The sequence below is a fragment of the Artemia sp. Qi Xiang Cuo genome, chromosome 11, assembly GCF_049724085.1.
Source record: "Artemia sp. Qi Xiang Cuo chromosome 11, ASM4972408v1, whole genome shotgun sequence".
Taxonomy (NCBI): Eukaryota; Metazoa; Arthropoda; class Branchiopoda; order Anostraca; family Artemiidae; genus Artemia; species Artemia sp. Qi Xiang Cuo.
This window is the reverse complement of record NC_142804.1, coordinates 37,278,468-37,298,038: the sequence shown is the minus strand read 5'-3', so window position 1 is coordinate 37,298,038 and position 19,571 is coordinate 37,278,468. Positions and strand designations below refer to the sequence as shown.

Genomic DNA, 19,571 nt, shown 5'->3' with positions numbered 1-19,571 from the left:
TATTTTGTTTAGTATAAAAGCAGTTTGTTTTAATTTTCATAAGTTAGTAACTCTACTGATGATGACCGACTGTGTCATCGAAATATTTAGAGTCTTTGTTTTATATTTTCGTTTCACTGTCTAATAAAAGGACCTATCCCTATTTGGAATTCTTATTTTTTTCATCATAGAAAAGGCAGTGTGGTCATAGAGAATAATACTAACATGTCATTATATTTTTTAGACTTATTAGCAGAAGCAATCAGACTGGTAGTTTCAAATTAAGCTATGATGGATGAAAATAATAAAACAGAAGCTTTTTACTGTGATTGTAATTAATTTTTGATACTTCAACACCTTAAAAAATATGTAATAGGAAACTTTAAGCAATAACCAACTTTAATCTTAAAATTTCCTTTATTTATTACGAAGAAAAATTCAATTCATGATTCAAATAAGTGCCTTTTTTTATCAAGAATCCCTAGTCTTGACTGAAAAAGGAGCCTTCTGCCTGAACAGCTGATAAAATAGTGACTAATATGACTTTCCACTGTGTTTTGCAACCAAACTAAACAAGAAATGATGAGAAATATGATTCATGATTCAGTTACATGCCATTCAATCAAGAATGCTTTGTCTTGACTCAAGGAAATGAGCCTTTTCCCTGAATTAATTCAAAAAATCTTTCCGAAAAATAAGTTTTTAAAATAAAAGTAAAGACCATTTTAGACTTGATCTCAGCAGATTCAAATAACTTTGAAAATTCCAACTCAAAACGACCAGAAATTACTATTGAAGAATAAATGAACCCCAAAACGAACAGAAATTAAATAAAAAATCATAGAAAAAAACATACAACAACTAATATGAAAATCAAGCTTAAAACGAAAACAAATATTTTGCTATTAAAGTATAAATGAAACTTAAAACGAACAGAAATTAAATAAACAATCAATGCGAACAACCATACAATATATATTAATTTAAGTGAATAAATAAATCTTAAAACGAGTGAAACTTAAATTGAATATGCATAATCGAATAAAAATAACTACAAACAAGAGGTTGGGTATCGTCTCACTGCAGAAGCCTAAAACCTACTGCGTCATTGTCGCTTTACTGAAAACAATTCTTTGAAATATTTTCACTTATTTAACTTTCAGAAATCAAAAATTAATTAAGATTTTAGGGAATAAATATCAGCATATGTATATTAAATTGACAATGCACATTTTTTTCCAGTAAACTCATTTGAATTTTTTTTCAGTAAAGTACAAATTATAATCTGGCTTTTAGAAAGCACAGGGGTTTTGAACCCTACTCACATTAATTTATGCTCGTTTTGAGTTTGAATCTAATATTTATTTTAATTTTTGTTCGTTTTGGGTTTCATTTATTTATTGATACTGATTTGGGGTAGTTGTATCCTTGGTAGATTATATGATAGTCCGGAAGCCAGGTGTTGAAAATGTGAACCATACCACGACGGAATGGGGCTGCTACGAGAATTAGCCTACCCTCCACCCCCTAAATTGACCATGCGGACTCAAAAATGCTAATGGCACTTGCTTGCGAGGGGTGAAACCCTCCGAAACTTGACTTTTTATTGTATTTTGTTGTTTCATGCAAGAAAATGCATCTTCCACAAAGTTTGAGGTGCAGTTTTCCTCTCAAATAGAAATGCCTAGAAGCCATAGAATTTTTTCATAACAAACTATCACGATTAGCTAGAAAAAATGGCAGAGTTAAAAAAAATGGCAAAACTATATGAGTCTTGAACAGTCTTGGAAAGTATAAACAAAATCAAAATGAATATTAGATATATAATGATATTAATTGTTGAAAGATCCATCAGTTCAAGATTTTTCTTCACTGTAATTTTCATTTTCATTTTCAATGCTGTAAGAACTGGAAAATAATAAATGTGTAATATAGGAGTAATTCTTTTTCAGTGAAGCACCAATGACGCAGAAGGCTTTAGGTTTTTACAGTTAAAGAAGGGGGCAGTATCCAAATTTTGCTTGTAGTGAAACTATATTTGTCTTGACCAATCTTGAAAAGAACTAATAAATTAAACTGAATATTTCATGCATAATGACATTAATTTCTAAAAACTCATCAGTTCAAAATTTTACTGTAATTTTAATATTTATTTTCAATATTAAGTACAAAAGAAAATATTTTTAATATAATTCATTTTCAGTAAAGCGTCAATGACGCAGTAGGTTTTAGGCTTCTGCAGTGATACGATGCCCAAACTCTTGTTTGTAATTATTTTTATTCGATTCAAACTTGATTTGCATATTCAATTTAAGTTTCATTCGTTTTAAGATTTATTTATTCATTTAAATTAATATATATTGTATGGTTGTTCGCATTGATTGTTTATTTAATTTCTGTTCGTTTTAAGTTTCATTTATACTTTAATAGCAAAATATTTGTTTTCGTTTTAAGCTTGATTTTTATATTACTTGTTGTATGTTTTTTGCTATGATTGTTTATTTAATTTCTGTTCGTTTTGAGGTTCATTTATTCTTTAATAGTAATTTCTGGTTGTTTTGAGTTTGAATTTTAACAGGTATTTGTATCTCCTGAGCTTAAGTTTAAAATGGCCTTTACTTTTCTTAGAAAAACTTATTTTTCGGAAATTTTTTTAAATTAATTTTCGTTCGTTTTTGATTGCAAAAAGTTTCAAGTTTTTATGGCATGGGGGGGGGGTGCTTACGGTACGATTATTATTGACTTTAAAAAACGGATCTAGAACTTTGTAATTAAATTAAATGAGGCTTTTTTCAAAGTCTATGCGATTACCTCTTTGATAAAAACCTTGTATATGAACAATAGACAGCTTGCATAACTTGTGGACAGCGATTGACAACAATGAATGGATTGAAAAAATAGGTCCAATAAGGGGGTTTAGACCATTTCACTTGCTGACACAAAGGGATCACGACTGTTTGGAATTGAACTTAATAGGAATTTGTGTGCCAAAGCAATTTTGCATCTATCACAGAGTATGTATTTTAACCTTATAATTTGGATGATTATAATAGGTTTCCTATGAGTTCTTCCCATACAAAAACCCTTCCCGTAAGTTATAAACCCCCCTTAATAAGTTATGCCCCAGGGCATAACTTACAAAGCCTATCCCTGGGCCCTGGTGGGCTGTGTCGACACCGGAGTTTTTTGTTATCAGAACTTTGAAGTATTTTAACAAAATGTCTATCTAAAAATTTTTATCTGATACATTTAGGGCGTGGAGGAGGGAGAGGGGCTAGTTACCCTTCAATCTCTTTTGACTCTTAAAAAAGCAACAAGAACTTTCAAATTTCAATCAAATGAGCCCTCTCTAAAGTTTATACGAGCATCCCTTCCATAAAAAATAATTTGAAGGATTCGGAGAATCCTTAAATTACAACCCTTGCCCTGAGGGCTTTGGAGGAATTGTAATCCTCAAAGACCTAATTCCCAGAACTTGAAACTACGTTTAATAAAATGGCTGTCTTAAAATTTTGATTGGATGTGTTTGGGGAAAAGGTGGGCGTGAGAGGGGGGTTAGTTGCCCTCAAATTACTTTCGACTATTACAAAGGGCACTAGCCCTCGGAATTTCTAATCGAACGAGCCTTTTTTGAAGTTTCTACAACATCACCTTCTATAAAAACCTTATATGTCCCCAGGGCATAACTTAAAACCCTTGCCCTGAGGGTTGTGGGGGATTGTCCTCCTCAAAAATATGTTTGCCATTTGGAAATCAACTACGCTGAACAAAACGGCTATCTGAAAATTTTGATTGGATGTGTTTGGGGGAATGATGGGCGTGAGGGGGGGGGGGGGTAGTTGCCCTCCAATCACTTTCGACTATTAAAAAGGGCACTAGCCCTTTGAATTTCCAATTGAATGTCCCTGTTTTGAAGTTTCTACGACAACGCCTTCTATAAAAACCTTATATGCCACCAGGACATAACTTAAAACACCTGCCGTGAGGGTTGTGAGGGAGTGGCCTCCTCAAAAACATATTTTTTATCTGGAAATCCACTAAATTAAACAAAATGGCTATCTCAAAAGTATGATTGAATGTGTTTGGGGAAATGATGGGCGTGGAGGGGGGGCTAGTTGCCCTCCAATCACTTCCGACTATTAGCCCTTTAATTAAAAGGCACTAGCCCTTTAATTTTCAATCGAATGAGCCTGTTTTGAAGTTTCTACGACAACGCCTTCTATAAAAACCTTATATGCCCCCAGGGCATGACTTAAAACCCTTGCCCTGAGGGTTGTGGGGGAGTGTCCTCCTCAAAAATATATTTTCAATCTGGAAATCAACTACGCTGAACAAAAATGGCTATCTCAAAATTTTGATGGGATGTGTTTGGCATAAGGATGGGCGTGGGGGGGGGCTACGTGCCCTCCAAATACTTTCGACTCTTAAAAAGGGCACTATCCCTTTGAATTTCCAATCGAATGAGCCTTTTTGAAGTTTCTACGACAACGCCTTTTATAAAAACCTTATTTTCTCCCAGGGCATATTTTAAAACCTTGCCCGGAACGTTCTTGGGGAGTGTCCTCCTCAAAACGTAATTTCTACTTAGAAATCAACTACGCTGAACAAAATGGCTATCTCAAATTTTTGTTTGGTTGTGTTTGGGGTAATGATGGGTGTGGGGGGGGAGGAGGGCTAGTTACACTCCAATCACTTTCGACTATTAAAAAGGGCACTAGCTTTTTAATTTCCAATTGAATGAGCCTGTTTTGAAGTTTCTACGACAACGCCTTCTATAAAAACCTTATATGCCCCCAGGGTATAACTTAAAACCCTTGCCCTGAGGGTTGTGGGGAAGTGTCCTCCTCAAAAATATATTTTCTATCTGAAAATCAACTACGCTGAACATAATGGCTATCTCAAAATTTTGATTGGATGTGTTTGGGGGAATAATGGGCGTGGGGGGGCTAGTTGCCCTCCAATCACTTTCGACTTTTAAAAAGGGCACTAGCTTTTAGAATTTCCAATCGAATGAGCCTTTTTTGAAGTTTCTACGACAACACCTTCTATAAAAACCTTATATGCCCGCAGGGTATAACTTAAAACCCTTCCCCAGAGTGTTGTGGGGGTTGTCCTCCTCAAAAATATATTTTCTATCTGGAAATCAACTACGCGGAACAAAATGGCTATCTCAAAATTTTGATTGAATGTGTTTGGGGAAATGATGGGTATGGGGGGGGGGGAGGGGGCTAGTTACACTTCAATCACTTTCGACTATTAAAAAGCGCACTAGCCCTTTAATTTCCAATCGAATGAGCCTCTTTTGAAGTTTCTACGACAACGCCTTCTATAAAAACCTTGTATGCCCCCCGGGCAAAACTTAAAACCGTTGCCCTGAGGGGTTTGGGAGATTTTCCTCCTCGAAAATATATTTTCTATCTGGAAATCAACTACACTGAACAAAATGGCACTCTCAAAATTGGGTTTGACGGTATTTTGGGGAATAATGGGCGTGGGGGGAGGCTAGTTGCCCTCCAATCACTTTCGTCTATTAAAAAGGGCACTAGCTTTTAGAATTTTCAATCGATTGAGCCTGTTTTGAAGTTTCTACGACAACGCTTTCTATAAAAACCTTATATGCCCCCAGGGCATAATTTAAAACCCTTGCCCTGAGGGTTGTGGGGGAGTGTCCTCCTCAAACATATATATTCAATCTGGAAATCAACTACGCTGAACAAAATGGCTATCTCAAAATTTTTATTGGATCAGTTTGAGGGATTAAGGGGCCTGGGGGGGGGGGCTAGTTGCCCTCCAATCACTTTTGACTATTGAAAAGTGCACTAGCTATTTGAATTTCTAATTAAATAAGACCTTTTTGAAGTTTTTACGACAACACCTTCTATGAAAACCCTATATGCCCGAAGAGCATTACGTAAAACACTAGCCCCGGCGGTGGCTAGGGAAGTTCAACCTGAAAAATATATAATCTATCTGGAAATCAACTACACTGAACAAAATGGCTATCTCAAAAGTTTGATTGATTGTGTTTGGGGAAATGATGGGCGTGGGGGGGGGCTAGTTGCCCACCAATCACTTCCGACTATTAGCCCTTAAAACAAAGGGCACTAGCCCTTTAATTTTCAATCGAATGAGCCTGTTTTGAAGTTTCTACGACAACGCGCCTTCTATAAAAACCTTATATGCCCCCAGGGCATGACTTAAAACCCTTGCCCTGAGGGTTGTGGGGGAGTGTCCTCCTCAAAAATATATTTTCAATCTGGAATTCAACTACGCTGAACAAAAAAAGTTATCTCAAAATTTTGATTGGATGTGTTTGGGAGAATGATGGGCATGGGGGGGGGCTAGCTTCCCTTCAATCCCTTGCGAATATTAAAAGTGACCCTATCCCTTTGAATTTCCAATCGAATGAGCCTTTTTGAAGTTTCTACGACAACGCCTTCTATAAAAACCTTATATGCCCGCAGGGTATAACTTAAAACCCTTCCCCAGAGTGTTCTGGGGGAGTGTCCTCCTCAAAAATATATTTTCTCTCTGGATATCAACTACGCTGAACAAAATGGCTATCTCAAAATTTTGATTGAATGTGTTTGGGGAAATGATGGGCATGGGGGGGGGGAGGGTGCTAGTTGCACTCCAATCCCTTTCGACTATTAAAAAGCGCACTAGCCCTTTAATTTCCAATCGAATGAGCCTGTTTTGAAGTTTCTACGACAACGCCTTCTATAAAAACCTAATATGCCCCCCGGGCAAAACTTAAAACCGTTGCCCTAAGGGTTGTGGGAGAGTGTCCTCCTCAAAAATATATTTTCTATCTGGAAATCAACTACGCTGAACACAATGGCTATCTCAAAATTTTGATTGGATGTGTTTGGGGGAATAATGGGCGTGGGGGGAGGCTAGTTTCCCTCCAATCACTTTCGACTATTAAAAAGGGCACTAGCTTTTAGAATTTTCAATCGATTGAGCCTGTTTTGAAGTTTCTACGACAACGAAATTAATTTATTTCGTTTATTTTTATTTATTTATTTTCTTCTTATTATTTTTTGTCCTTTTTGGGGGGGGGGGGTCTAAGGCTGGCTGGTAGTAATTGTGTATGTAGGGTTTTGTAAAAGGTGATGTGTACCCATACAAGTTTAATAAACTTCGGGTTTTGTTGTTAATGTGTTGTATTTTTTTTTAATAAAACCTTTTTCTCTCTCAAAAAAAAAAAAAAAACGCCTTCTATAAAAACCTTATATGCCCCCAGGGTATAACTTAAAACCCTTGCCCTGAGGGTTTTTGGGGAGTGTCCTCCTGAAAAATATATAATCTATCTGGAAATCAACTACGCTGAACAAAATGGCTATCTCAAAATTTTGATTGAATGTGTTTGGGGAAATGATGGGCGTGGGGGGGGCTAGTTACACTCCAATCACTTTCGATTATTAAAAAGGGCACTAGCCCTTTAATTTCCAATCGATTGAGCCTGATTTGAAGTTTCTACGACAAAGCTTTCTATAAAAACCTTATATGCCCCCAGGGCATAACTTAAAACCCTGTTCCTGAGGGTTTTGGGGGGAGTGTTCTCCTCAAAAATATATTTTATATCTGGAAATCAACTGCGCTGAACAAAATGGTTATCTCAAAATTTTGATTGTCTGTTTTAGGGGAAATTATGGGTGTGGGGGGGCGGGGGGCTAGTTACCATCCAAACACTTTCGACTATTAAAAAAGGCACTAGCCCTTTAATTTCCAATCGAATGAGCCTCTTTTGAAGTTTCTATGACAACGCCTTTTATAAAAACCTTATATGCCCCCAGGGCATAACTTAAAACCCTTACCCTGAGGGTTGCGGGGGAGTTTCCTCCTCAAAAATATATTTTCTATCTTGAAATCTACTACGCTGAACAAAATGGCTATCTCAAAATTTTGATTGGATGTGTTTGGGGGAATAATGGGCGGGGGGGGGGGCTAGTTTCCCTCCAATCACTTTCGACTATGAAAAAGGGCACTAGCTTTTAGAATTTCCAATCGAATGAGCCTTTTTTGAAGTTTCTACGACAACGCCTTCTATAAAAGCCTTATATGCCCCCAGGGTATAACTTAAAACCCTTGCCCTGAGGGTTGTGGGGGAGTGTCCTCCTCAAAAATATATTTTCTATCGGGAAATCTACTACGCTGAACAAAATGTCTATCTAAAAATTTTGATTTGCTGTGTTTTGGGAACTGATGGGCGTGGGGGGGGGGCTAGCGACACTCCAATCACTTTCGACTATTAAAAAGGGCACTAGACCTTTAATTTCTAATCAAATGAGCCTGTTTTTAAGTTTCTACGACAACACCTTCTATAAAAACCTTGTAGGCCCCCAAGGCATAACTTAAAACCCTTGCCCCGAGGGTTTTGGAGAATTGTCCTCATAAAAAATATATTTTAAATCCGTGAAGAATCTACGCTGAACAAAATGGTTATCTCAAAATTTTGTTTGGTTGTGTTTGGGGGAATGATGGGCATGGGGGGGCGGGGGGCTAGTTACACTCCAATCACTTTCGACTATTAAAAAGGGCACTAGCCTTTTAATTTCCAATTGAATGAGACTCTTTTGAAGTTTCTACGACAACGCCTTCTATAAAAACCTTATATGCCCCCAGGGCATAACTTAAAACCCTTGCCCTGAGGGTTGTGGGGGAGCTTCCTCCTCAAAAATATATTTTCTATCTTGAAATCAACTACGCTGAACAAAATGGCTATCTTAAAATTTTGATTGGATGTATTTGGGGGAATAATGGGCGTCGGGGAAGGGGGGGCTAGTTTCCCTCCAATCACTTTCGACTATTAAAAAGGGCACTAGCTTTTAGAATTTCCAGTCGAATGAGCTTCTTATGAAGTTTCTACGACAACGCCTTCTATAAAAACCTTATATGCCCCCAGGGTATAACTTAAAACCCTTGCCCTGAGGGTTGTGGGGGAGTATCCTCCTCAAAAATATATTTTCTATCCGGAAATCTACTACGCTGAACAAAATGGCTATCCCAAAATTTTGATTGGATGTGTTTGGGGAAATGACGGGCGTGGGGGGGGGGGGCTAGTTACACTCCAATCACTTTCAATTGTTAAAAAGGGCACTAGTCCTTTAATTTCCAATCGAATGAGCCTGTTTTAAAGTTTTTATGACAATGCCTTCTATAAAAACCTTATATGCCCCCAGGGGATAACTTAAAACACTTGCTCTGAGGGTTTTAGGGTCTAGTCCTCCACAATAATATATTTTATCTATGCAAAACAACTACGCTGAACAAAATGGCTATCTCAAAATTTTGATTGGATGTGTTTGGGGGAATGATGGGCGTGGGGGGGGGCTAGACTCCTTCCGTATGAAGTGCCTCTGGAAAAAAAAATAATAATAAATAATAATAATAAAACATTGGAGCCGTATGGCCTTTACTATAGGCAACGCTACAGCGTTGCCTCTGATAGCTCATAAAATAGTGGTTAAAGTGATTTTTCACTGTGTTTTGAAACGAAATCACACGAAAATATTAAAATATATGCCTTTCAATTAGGAATGCTTAGTCTTGACTCAAAAAAAAAATTATCCTTTTCCTTAAATAGCTCATAAAATAGTGCTTAGTATGACTTTTCACTGTGTTTTCCAACAGAATTATACAGGATACGAAAAAAAATTTGATTTATGATTCAAATAAGTGCCTTTCAATCAAGAGTTCCTAGTCTTGACTCAAAAAAGAAGGGAGTCTTCTGCCTGAATAGCTGATAAAATAGTGTTTAATATGACTTTCCACTGTGTTTTAAAACCAAACAAAAGAAGAAATGATGAGAAACATGATTAATGATTCAAATACGTACCTTTCAATCAAGAATATCCTGTCTTTTGACTCAAGAAAATGAGCCTTTTCCCTAAATAGTTCATAAAATAGTTCTTAATATGATTTTTTCACTGCGTTTTGAAACAGAATTACACAAGATACGAAGAAAAATCGATTCACGATTCAAATAAGTGCCTTTTATTAAGAATTCCTAGACTCAAAAAAGGAGTCTTCTGCCTGAATAGCTGATAAAAATAGGGTTTAATATGACTTTCCACTGTGTTTTGCAACTAAACTAAACAAAAAATGATGAGAAATATTATTCATGATTCAAATACGTGCCTTTCAATCAAGAATGCCCTGTCTTGTGACTCAAGGGAAAGAGCCTTTTCCCTAAATAGTTCATAAAATAGTGCTTAATGTGATTTTTCACTGTGTTTTGCAACGAAATTGCACAATATACAAAGAAAATTACGACAAAAATATTCAAATATATGCCTTTCAATTAGGAATGCTTAGTCTTGACTCAAAGAAATGGGACATGCAAACATCTGCTTAGACACAGAAGCAAAGAGAGTGAGAGAAACAAAAACACATACAGACACATAGATTCAGACCTGTAAACCGACGAAGACAGGCAGTGAGACAAACAAATACCCACCCAGACACACAGGTTTAGAGAGTGAGAGAGACAAAAAGAAATACAAATAAATAGATTCAGACATACAAACCGACAAAGACAGGCACTAGGACATGCAAACACCCCCCCCCCCAGATACACAGGCTTAGAGAGTGGGAGAGAGCCAAAAAACAATACAAATACATAGATTCAGACATACAAACCGACAAAGACATGCACTAGGACATGCAAACATCATCCCAGACACACAGGCTTAGAGAATGAAAGAGACAAAAACACATACAAATACATAGATTCAGACATGCAAACCGTCAAGGACAGGCATTGGGAGAAGTAAACATCCACCCAGACAGGCTTAGAGAGAAAGAGAGACAAAAAAACACAAACACATAGATTCAGACGTGCAAACTGAAAAAGAAAGACACTAGGACATGCAAATACCCGCCCAGACACACAAGCTTAGAGAGTGATAGAGACAAAAACACATACAAATACATAGATTCAGGCATACGAACCGACAAAGACAGGCACTGAGACACGCAAACACCCGCCCAGACACACAGGTAAAGAGAGTAAGAGAGACAAAAACGCATACAAATACATAGATTCAGACAAAAAAACATCAAAGACAAGCACGGGTTCATGCAAACACCTGCCCAGACACACAGAAAAAGAGAGTGAAGGGAGTGAGAGAAATAAAAACGCATACAAATACATAGATTCCATGCAAGCCGACAAAGACAGGCACAAGGACAAGCAAACACCTGCCCAGACACATAGGCTCGGACAGTGAGAGAAACAAAAACGTATACAAACAAATAGATTCAAACAGGCACTGGGACATGCATACACCCTCCGAGACACACAGACTTAGAGAGTGAGAGAGACAAAAACGAATACAAATACATAGATTCAGACAAACAAACTGACAAAGACAGACAGTAGGACATCCAAACACTTGCCCAGACACACAGGCAATGAAGGGAAAAGGCTGATTTCCTTGAGTCAAGACAAAGCATTCTTGATTAAAAGGCATGTAATTTTTCATGAATCATATTTCTCATCATATCTTGTTTAGTTTGGTTGCAAAACACAGTGTAAAGTCATATTAAACCCTATTGTATCAGCTGTTCAGGCAGAAGGCTTCTGTTTTAGTCAAGACTAGGAATTCTTGATTAAAAGGCACTTATTCGAATCATGAATCGAATTTTTCTTCGTAATATTAAAGGAAATGTTAAGCTTCAAGTTGTTTATTGCTTAAAGTTCACTATTACATACTTTTTATAGTGTTGAAGTATCAAAAATTAATTACAATCACAGTAAAAATCTATTTCTATTTAAATATTTTCAGCTATAACAGCCTAATTTGAAACTAGCAGTCTGATTGCTTCTGCTAACAAGTCTAAAAAATATAATGTAATGTTATGCTTAATGATGTTTATGTCTTAAAGTTTGCCATTGCGTATGTATTAGCAAATGACTAAGGGTATTTTTATAGTGTTGGAGTATCTTAAATTAATTTTAATCATAGCAAAAAGATATTTCTGTTTGAATATTTTCATCTATCGTAGCTTAATTTGAAACTAGCTGTGTGATTACTTCTGGTTATATACCTAATAATAAAGAAAATGATAAGCTTAAAGAAGTTTAATGCTTAAAGTTCACTATTACACTTGTTTCAAATCATGGGTGAATGAGTAAAAAAGAATAATATAATATAACTTTTGCATATACCAAATCTATGACTTAGAATATTATATACATTGAACTCAAACATTTTCAAGTTCGCAAAAAAACCTGTAATCTTAGCCCTACTTTTAAAAGAATCAAAGACATTTTGTCAACAATACAATTAAGCATAACTCTATAATGAATAGTCACAATGGTATGTAGTCTATTAATTTTTTACTATTAAATCCAACTGGTTCGTTCAATCGATACAGAATTAAAAAGTATTCTATACAGACTCATATGCCGAAGAAAAAAGTTTCATTGTCCAGTTCATTCTTGTATACAAGGGGAGGGCTATTCATGCTCTGCTATCAATTTCAATCTTTCCTGAATTGTTATTGATTCCATAAAGAAACTCCAGCTTCGCCCCTTCTTCCCTACCCTTCTCTTAAAAAAATGATGTGCTATTTTTTTCCGTAAGTAAAACATGACATTTTATTTACTTCGCTATTTCTTGTTACATCATCTTTTCAGTTTTCATTACTCTAGATTAAGAACAGTTCAAATTCCGATATCTTGAAAAATACAATTATCTAAACGGAATTGAATTAGCAAGCCAAAGTTATGAAAAATATTTGCATGTGAAAGTAAAATTTGACTTCCGTAATTTCCAAGCATGTCAACGTTTTATTGACGTATTCAAACGAGTTGAACAGCCAACCTTGCTCAATGTCAAAGTATGATCACCTACGGAACGAGTACTGACAAAATTCTCCAAAAGTGACCCCGCGTACCTCAGCGCCTCTAGACGCAAAATGTTGTACTACTTAATCGCTCCGAGCCAAAGTACTTTGCTCCGGCCAATAATTATGCTAGAGCGTGGTTCAGGCGACGAGTGACCGGGATGAATTGTGTAACTACGGTTTTTAGTTGCCAGGTTCGCATAGGTATACAAAGGATCACTTTTTTCGTGTGGAGAGGATAGGTTTGTCAGTACTTGTTCCGTTGGTGATTATACTTTGCTCAATGTATATCTCAAATCTAGTTTTCAGCGATGTTTTGAAAGAGAATAACACTGTATTAAGCTGGAATTGTGAAGAAGAAATTTTGCTTAAAAGTGAAACATGAAAATAGAGGGAGAAAGAATGGAGGTAAGTGCTTCAAAATAATTTCCCGGGACATACTATAGCCTATAGACACACCTTCGAAAATTTAATTTTAATAACATAACCCCTTTTTCAAGATAGCTAAAAGTAGGTAAAGTAAAATTTTACCTATAGCTCTACTGGTGACTGACAAACATCTCTGAACATCATATAGCTATTGTGGGGGGGGGGGCGAGGGCAATTTATCTGTTTATGTCTTGGAAACTTTAAATGAAAACATTCTAAATTACCATATTTGATATTTTTAAGTACAAAACTGTCCAAATCAAGTGTTTAATTCGCTGGCCCATCCAACTCAAAATTGATGGGACCTGAGGATATTTTGACATCTTTTTCTTACATTTATATCACATGCGTGGGAGTAGCCATGCCCTTAGACTTACCATTAGTTGGTTAGAAATTTTAACCCTTTTCTCTCTTCGGAAATTAAAAAAAAATAACCCACTCTATGCAACATGTCTCCCCCAACCCCGTCAGCTTTATTGGCTAAGTAGATATTAGAGGTACGGTTTTTACATGGCGTTGTTGCATTATATTCATTTCTATAAAGTAGGTAAAATTCCTTATCTGAATGCTCTGGCTGGAGTCCAAATGTCTCCCAAACAAGGACTCAATTCTGTATAGCAAAGGCTTCTACTACTACTGTGCCTACAACTACTTTCGACTGCAGCTACTTTTACTTGTAGCTACTATAAGGAAATGTCGATGGAAGGATATATTGAACAAAATCAAAACAAACTATGTGTAAGCTGGTCGTCAAAAAGAAGTATTAGCAATATCTTAGAAAAGGGTGAGTGTATGAAGTTGAAACTTTCAGGGGGTGGTCATTGTGATCTTGAAAAGTAATTAGAGGACAATCAGTTCCCTCTCCACTTGCTGTGTGTAAACATCTCCACCCTAACTTTGATTGAAATATTCCAGATGATATCCTGTTCAAAATAGTCAAAAGGTCTAATGGTCAGGCTCTTGGGGATGCTGAACTCTCCATAGCCCATCGAGGCAAGGATCGTAAATTATTCGACTTTCCGATTGCTTATACACAAGGCCCTGCCCAGGGGAAAGGGGAGCTATGGGCTTGGTCCCTCCCCCCTGAAATGTTTGTCTGACTCGTAAAAACGTAACGAAAATGGATATAAACAATTTTTTTACATTTATTTAGGTTTTTGGTTTAAAGACCACCCCCTGAAAAAATCCTTGGGTAAAACAACCCCTGAAAAAAAACACTGGGTACGGCCTTATTTACACACAGGATCTATCATTGTCTATCAGGATATATCAATACTGTATGTATTAAAAAAATAAGGGTGTTATTCAGAAGGGCGTATCAGGAATATTTTAGGGACGGCTGAAAGTATTAAGTTACAACTTTCAGGGCACTTTTAGGGGTATTTTCAAAAGTAATTTGATGACGGCAAGCTGCTCCTCTAATTGCCGTATTTAGACATCCCCTACCCATTACTGATTGAAGTTTTGCAAAAAAATATTTTGTTGAAAATAATCAAAAGGTCTAATGACCAAGCCTCCTAGGATCCTTAGCTCCCCATGGCTTATCGGGGCAAAGATTGTAAATTATTAAATTAGCATTGTTTTAGTGGATAAATACATACAAGATTCATCACTGAGAAATAGGAATGTTCGATCCTGGGTGTGTCCAAAAAACCTAAGGGTGTTAAGGTGAATCTTCTGGGAATTTTGAAAGGAATTATGAACTACATTAAAAGACACTATGTGTATCAAGGCTATTAAAATGGGTAATCTCGTATATTTTAGTAACGGGTAAGGGTATCTACTTGAAACTTTCAGAACCACTACTACTAGTACTACTACTACTACGGCTGCAACTGCGACTAGTTGCGAGTGCAACTACTTGTGACTGACTGTTACTACTTGTACCGGTGATTACGACCATGAAATTTTGAGTTGGATGTTGAACAAAATTAAAACACACTAAGTACAAATTGGCTGTCAAAAAGGCACATCAGTAGTATCTCAGGAACGCCTTAGGGTACTAAGTTGAACATTTCAGTCAATGTTAAAAAGTGGTTTTGCATGCCTTATATTTTATCTTTGACCAATAAACAAAGCCAGTGCGAAACTTTGATTTCAGTGACTTCTTAGTGGAATAAATCGTCCCCGTGCCGAGGGAATATATTCTTTAAGAATTTATATAACTGATTATTTTCACAGGGGAACAATGGCATTCTTGGCAAGAATATATTGGAGATTGGAATATAAATTTTAAGGTGAATTTGAAAATCGAAGGATCAGATGGTGTCATATTATACTCAAGACATCCAGAAAACTATGGTTATCTCGCCCTTTATTTAAAAGGTAAGCAAACAAGCAAATTTTGATTCTTTTGATTTTATGTTGAATTTTTTAATAAACTATTATTCTAATCCTCGACCATGAAATGTGTCTCATTTGGCATCATTGATAGTTTCTAACACAGAATCGGATCATTATGCAATTATGTAATGTATTATAAAATACGTGTATAATAATCAATATACACCATAGAATACCAGAAAATGGAGCTTCACTCGGCGAAAAAAAAAGATAAAGATATTAAAATCTTTAATCTCATTTTGTATTTTCGACAAACCCTTTTGTGTATTGATACTAATAAATTATTCTTTTTATTGACGATAAATTAAACTATAATGGTTTTTTTTAATATTTAGCACAGACACTTATCTTCAGTATAATTTATTTTAACTGTTCCAAGTATTCTTGACACCATTCTTGAGAAATCTGTTGGAAAAATTTGACTGTGGAAAAAAAATCCAATGAAAAATCTGACCATAATAAGAGTCGAAACCACGACCTTCGAATTAGAAATTCGACAAGCTATCCATGGCGCGAATCAGGCTTGTAGACACCATTTACTGTTAGTAAAAGAAGTTATTAGATCTTCTGATTTTGACTATATATCAGCTAATCTATGTTTCAATTTGGCTCTTTATTTTTCTTTTTAAAATTTGTTTTGAGGAAAATTAATTTCTGTTCGTTTTAATTGACATATCTTTTTCATTAGTTAAGAATAGAAAATTAAGATCTTTTCGATTTTTTTTTCTGTAAGAATCCAAAATTTTCGCTTACTATTTAAATGCTAAAAAAAACATTTAACATCCCCTCTTAACGATCCCTGAAAGTTTCAACTTAACATCTTATTCAGTTTCTAAGATATTGCACATGCTCCATTTTGACAAATTGGATACACTTAAACTCTTTTGATTTAGCTAAATATTCAATGCTACGTAGTAGTAGTAGTAGTAGTAATAGTAGTAGTAATGGTAGCAGTAGTAGTAGTAGTGGTAGTAGTATTAGTAGTAGTAGTAGTTATCATCCTGGTATATACTGCCATACTGTTTTTTCCTCTGAGACTACCTCAGCAACAAGTTTTTGGTAATAACGTCAGAAGTGTGAAAATCTAATATACGGCTTTTAGACGTGACACTGACGTTATGGACGATAGTAAGATATAAGCTTAATTACTACCTGCTAGAGATAACGCGTTACATTATTTTTAGAAAGAACATATACCTCTTCTCCTCCTCCTCTATGCAATAATTTCGAAAACATTTTGGAATATCTTCAGTCCCTGTTTACTCAAAATTAGCACAACTTTTCTTCTAGACAGCCACCTTCGATTGTCTGTGGCCAATCAGGAAACTATCCATTTGGAAGTCCCTTTTAATTACTACAAAGAATGGGTCACTATTTCGTTTACGGCTGTTGAGGATATTGGATTCTTGAAGATAAACGATTATTATGTAGCCGAGACCCACTTGAATGAAATTAAGTTAATGTTTAAGTAAGTACCGTAATGTATTCTCCTTTTAAATCAATGGTCGAAATGTATTTTCTTTTATCTATATCCGTGTTCACCAACGTTTTTTTAATATTTTTTAATTTTCCATATAGGGTTGTCACTTCTTGAAATTAATCTAAAAAAACAAAGTTTTTCCAAGGGGAGTAAAGAGCGAAGTTGAAACTTAAAACGGACAAAAACTATTACTTCACAGCCTATATAATATATATCAATAAAACTAGTACAAAAAAAACAATAATTATGTTTCCCTGTGTTTCTAGGATTATAGAAAACTAGCGCTTTACTGAAAACACAAAATCAAGTATCAAAAACAGGAATATTGATTTGGGAGTCAAAAGTGAGTATGTAGCCTGACAACAATAAACTAATCTATAAAGGTTTTCATAGTCTTACAGCAGTTGTGACATCAGTAACCTTCCATATACAATTAGAATTATCTTGAAAACATAAGCGTAAAATTAAATATTTTTTTAATAACCGCAGTCACTGAACAGCAGACAGAAATATTGGATTGATTTTTCAGGTAGCATTTTGGTCTCGCCAGCTATAATGCCGATAGTGATTAATAAACAATCTTCAATTGTAAGAAATATTCTTTAGTATTACTTGAAATGAAGACCAAATAAGGCATAATATGAACTAAAACCTTTAGTTCATAATATGAACTAAAAAAACTTTAGAAATTGCCTACAAACTAATCATGACATGTCCTTTTTAAAATCAAAACGGCAGCCAGGCATTGAACTGAAGCATCGTGCAGAAGTGATACCAAATTAAACGAGAATAAAACCATACAGCAACAATCCTAAAATGAATTATTGCTTTATCATAAAAGGGATTGATCTTAAAAAGGAATTGTAGAATTGATAAAAGCACGTAGAAATGAGCAGAAGTTTTCAAATGAGCCATAAAACATCACTCTAAGAAGTTCTGGTAGCCCACTGGCCCCAGCTTTTCCACTTGAGACATGGCACAAAAAGTGCCGTTTTTAGTGACATTTGAAACTTGCAGACGGTGGAATTTTATAGGATGAACGTAAAAATAAGCAGTATTTTTTATATGAGCTATCAAAAATCTATGTACGATGTTCTGGTTGCCTGCTAGCCCCAACCCTTGAGAAATGGCGTAAAAAGTGCCTTTTTTCGTGCCATACGGCACTTGCGGATTGCAAAACTTACATAAACCACGTATATATGAGAAATAGCTTTTGAATGAGCTCTTAAGCACATCTATGATGTTGTAGTAACCCGCTAGGCCTGGAAAAAAAGACCGTTTTAACTTTTAGTTACTATGGGCTGTGGTTCACTCTTTATTAGGTTGCAGCAAAGTATAATCATCTACGGAACAAGTACTGACAAAACTCTCCAAAAGTGACCCCGCGTACCGCAGCGCCTCTAGACGCAAAATGTTGTACTACTTAATCGCTCCGAACCAAAGTACTTTGCTCCCAGCCAGTAACTTATGCTAGAGCGTGATTCAGGCGACGAGTTACCTGGAAATGTGTATTGAATTGTGTAACTAAGGGTCTTAAAAATAAACTAAGGGTATGTGTAAATTGTGTAACAAAGGGTCACTTTTTTGTGTGGAGAGGATAGGTTTTGTCAGTACTTGTTCCGTAGATGATTATACTTTGGGTTGCAGCTATTGCTTCAACCATGACAAAGATATCATTGCAAATTCTCCCAAGAAACCAGTTCCATACTGAATTCTGTGAATTCTAATAGATGGTAGAATTTGTAAAAACCTACTAAATATAAGCAATAGCTTATAATTGAGCCATTAAACATCTATCTACGATGGTGTAGTAGCCTGCTAATGTTTCAGGAGCTTTCTGGTGAGCAGACGATTTATGAAACTTACTAAGAGGGTGGGGAGGGGGTGGGGGCGGGAAGGGTTCTTGTTAACCTCCAGTTAAGGTTTCTGGAACATAACTATCAAAATGGTGCCGGTTTACGAAAAATCAAGTAAGAAAAACGGGTTTTAATTTTGATAAAGCAGTGAGTAAATACAACAGAATAAACACTTAACTAAACAAACACACTCCGAATATCTCGGCTCCACGTCTGGGAGCCTTTCTCAACGGAAAAAAAGGGGAGAAAATGGAAAAAAAATGAGTTTTTTTTTTAAATTAACTTGCATCGAAATACAACATACTAAACACGCGAAAAGACAGAAAAAATAAAAGAAAAGAAATATAAATAAATAAGTAGGAATCAAAACTCACATATTAAATGACACTTCCATGCACCGGCGTATAAACAAAATTGAATGTCTATAATGATACACTCATCTCCTCACAATGTATAAATGGAAATCTATCATGAAGCTGGATTGTAATTTCCCATAACTAGGTTTTCGACAGTGCTAATTCCAATGGTAGACTTTCCATTTCGATCTGATGCCATTTTCGAGGGATTCCAGACTTTTTCGAAATCAGTATAAATTCCTATTTGCAATAAACTTTTACTTTTAAGACAAA

General features: G+C 35.8%; 1 protein-coding gene across 4 annotated transcripts in view; it reads left to right on the top strand.

The window, feature by feature from the left end:
- The window catches only part of LOC148946945 (uncharacterized), a 214,158-nt gene that overhangs the window by 151,315 nt on the left and 43,272 nt on the right, over window positions 1–19,571 (top strand). For all 4 annotated transcript variants that reach the window (XR_016142407.1, XM_089096753.1, XM_089096751.1 and 1 more), the window contains 2 exons: window positions 15,445–15,588; window positions 16,897–17,074. Coding sequence is in view for 3 of the 4 variants with exons in the window: in XM_089096753.1 (XP_088952879.1) it covers window positions 15,445–15,588; window positions 16,897–17,074 (322 nt within the window). In the remaining variant the exon portion in view is untranslated. The remainder of the gene's footprint in view (window positions 1–15,444; window positions 15,589–16,896; window positions 17,075–19,571) is intronic.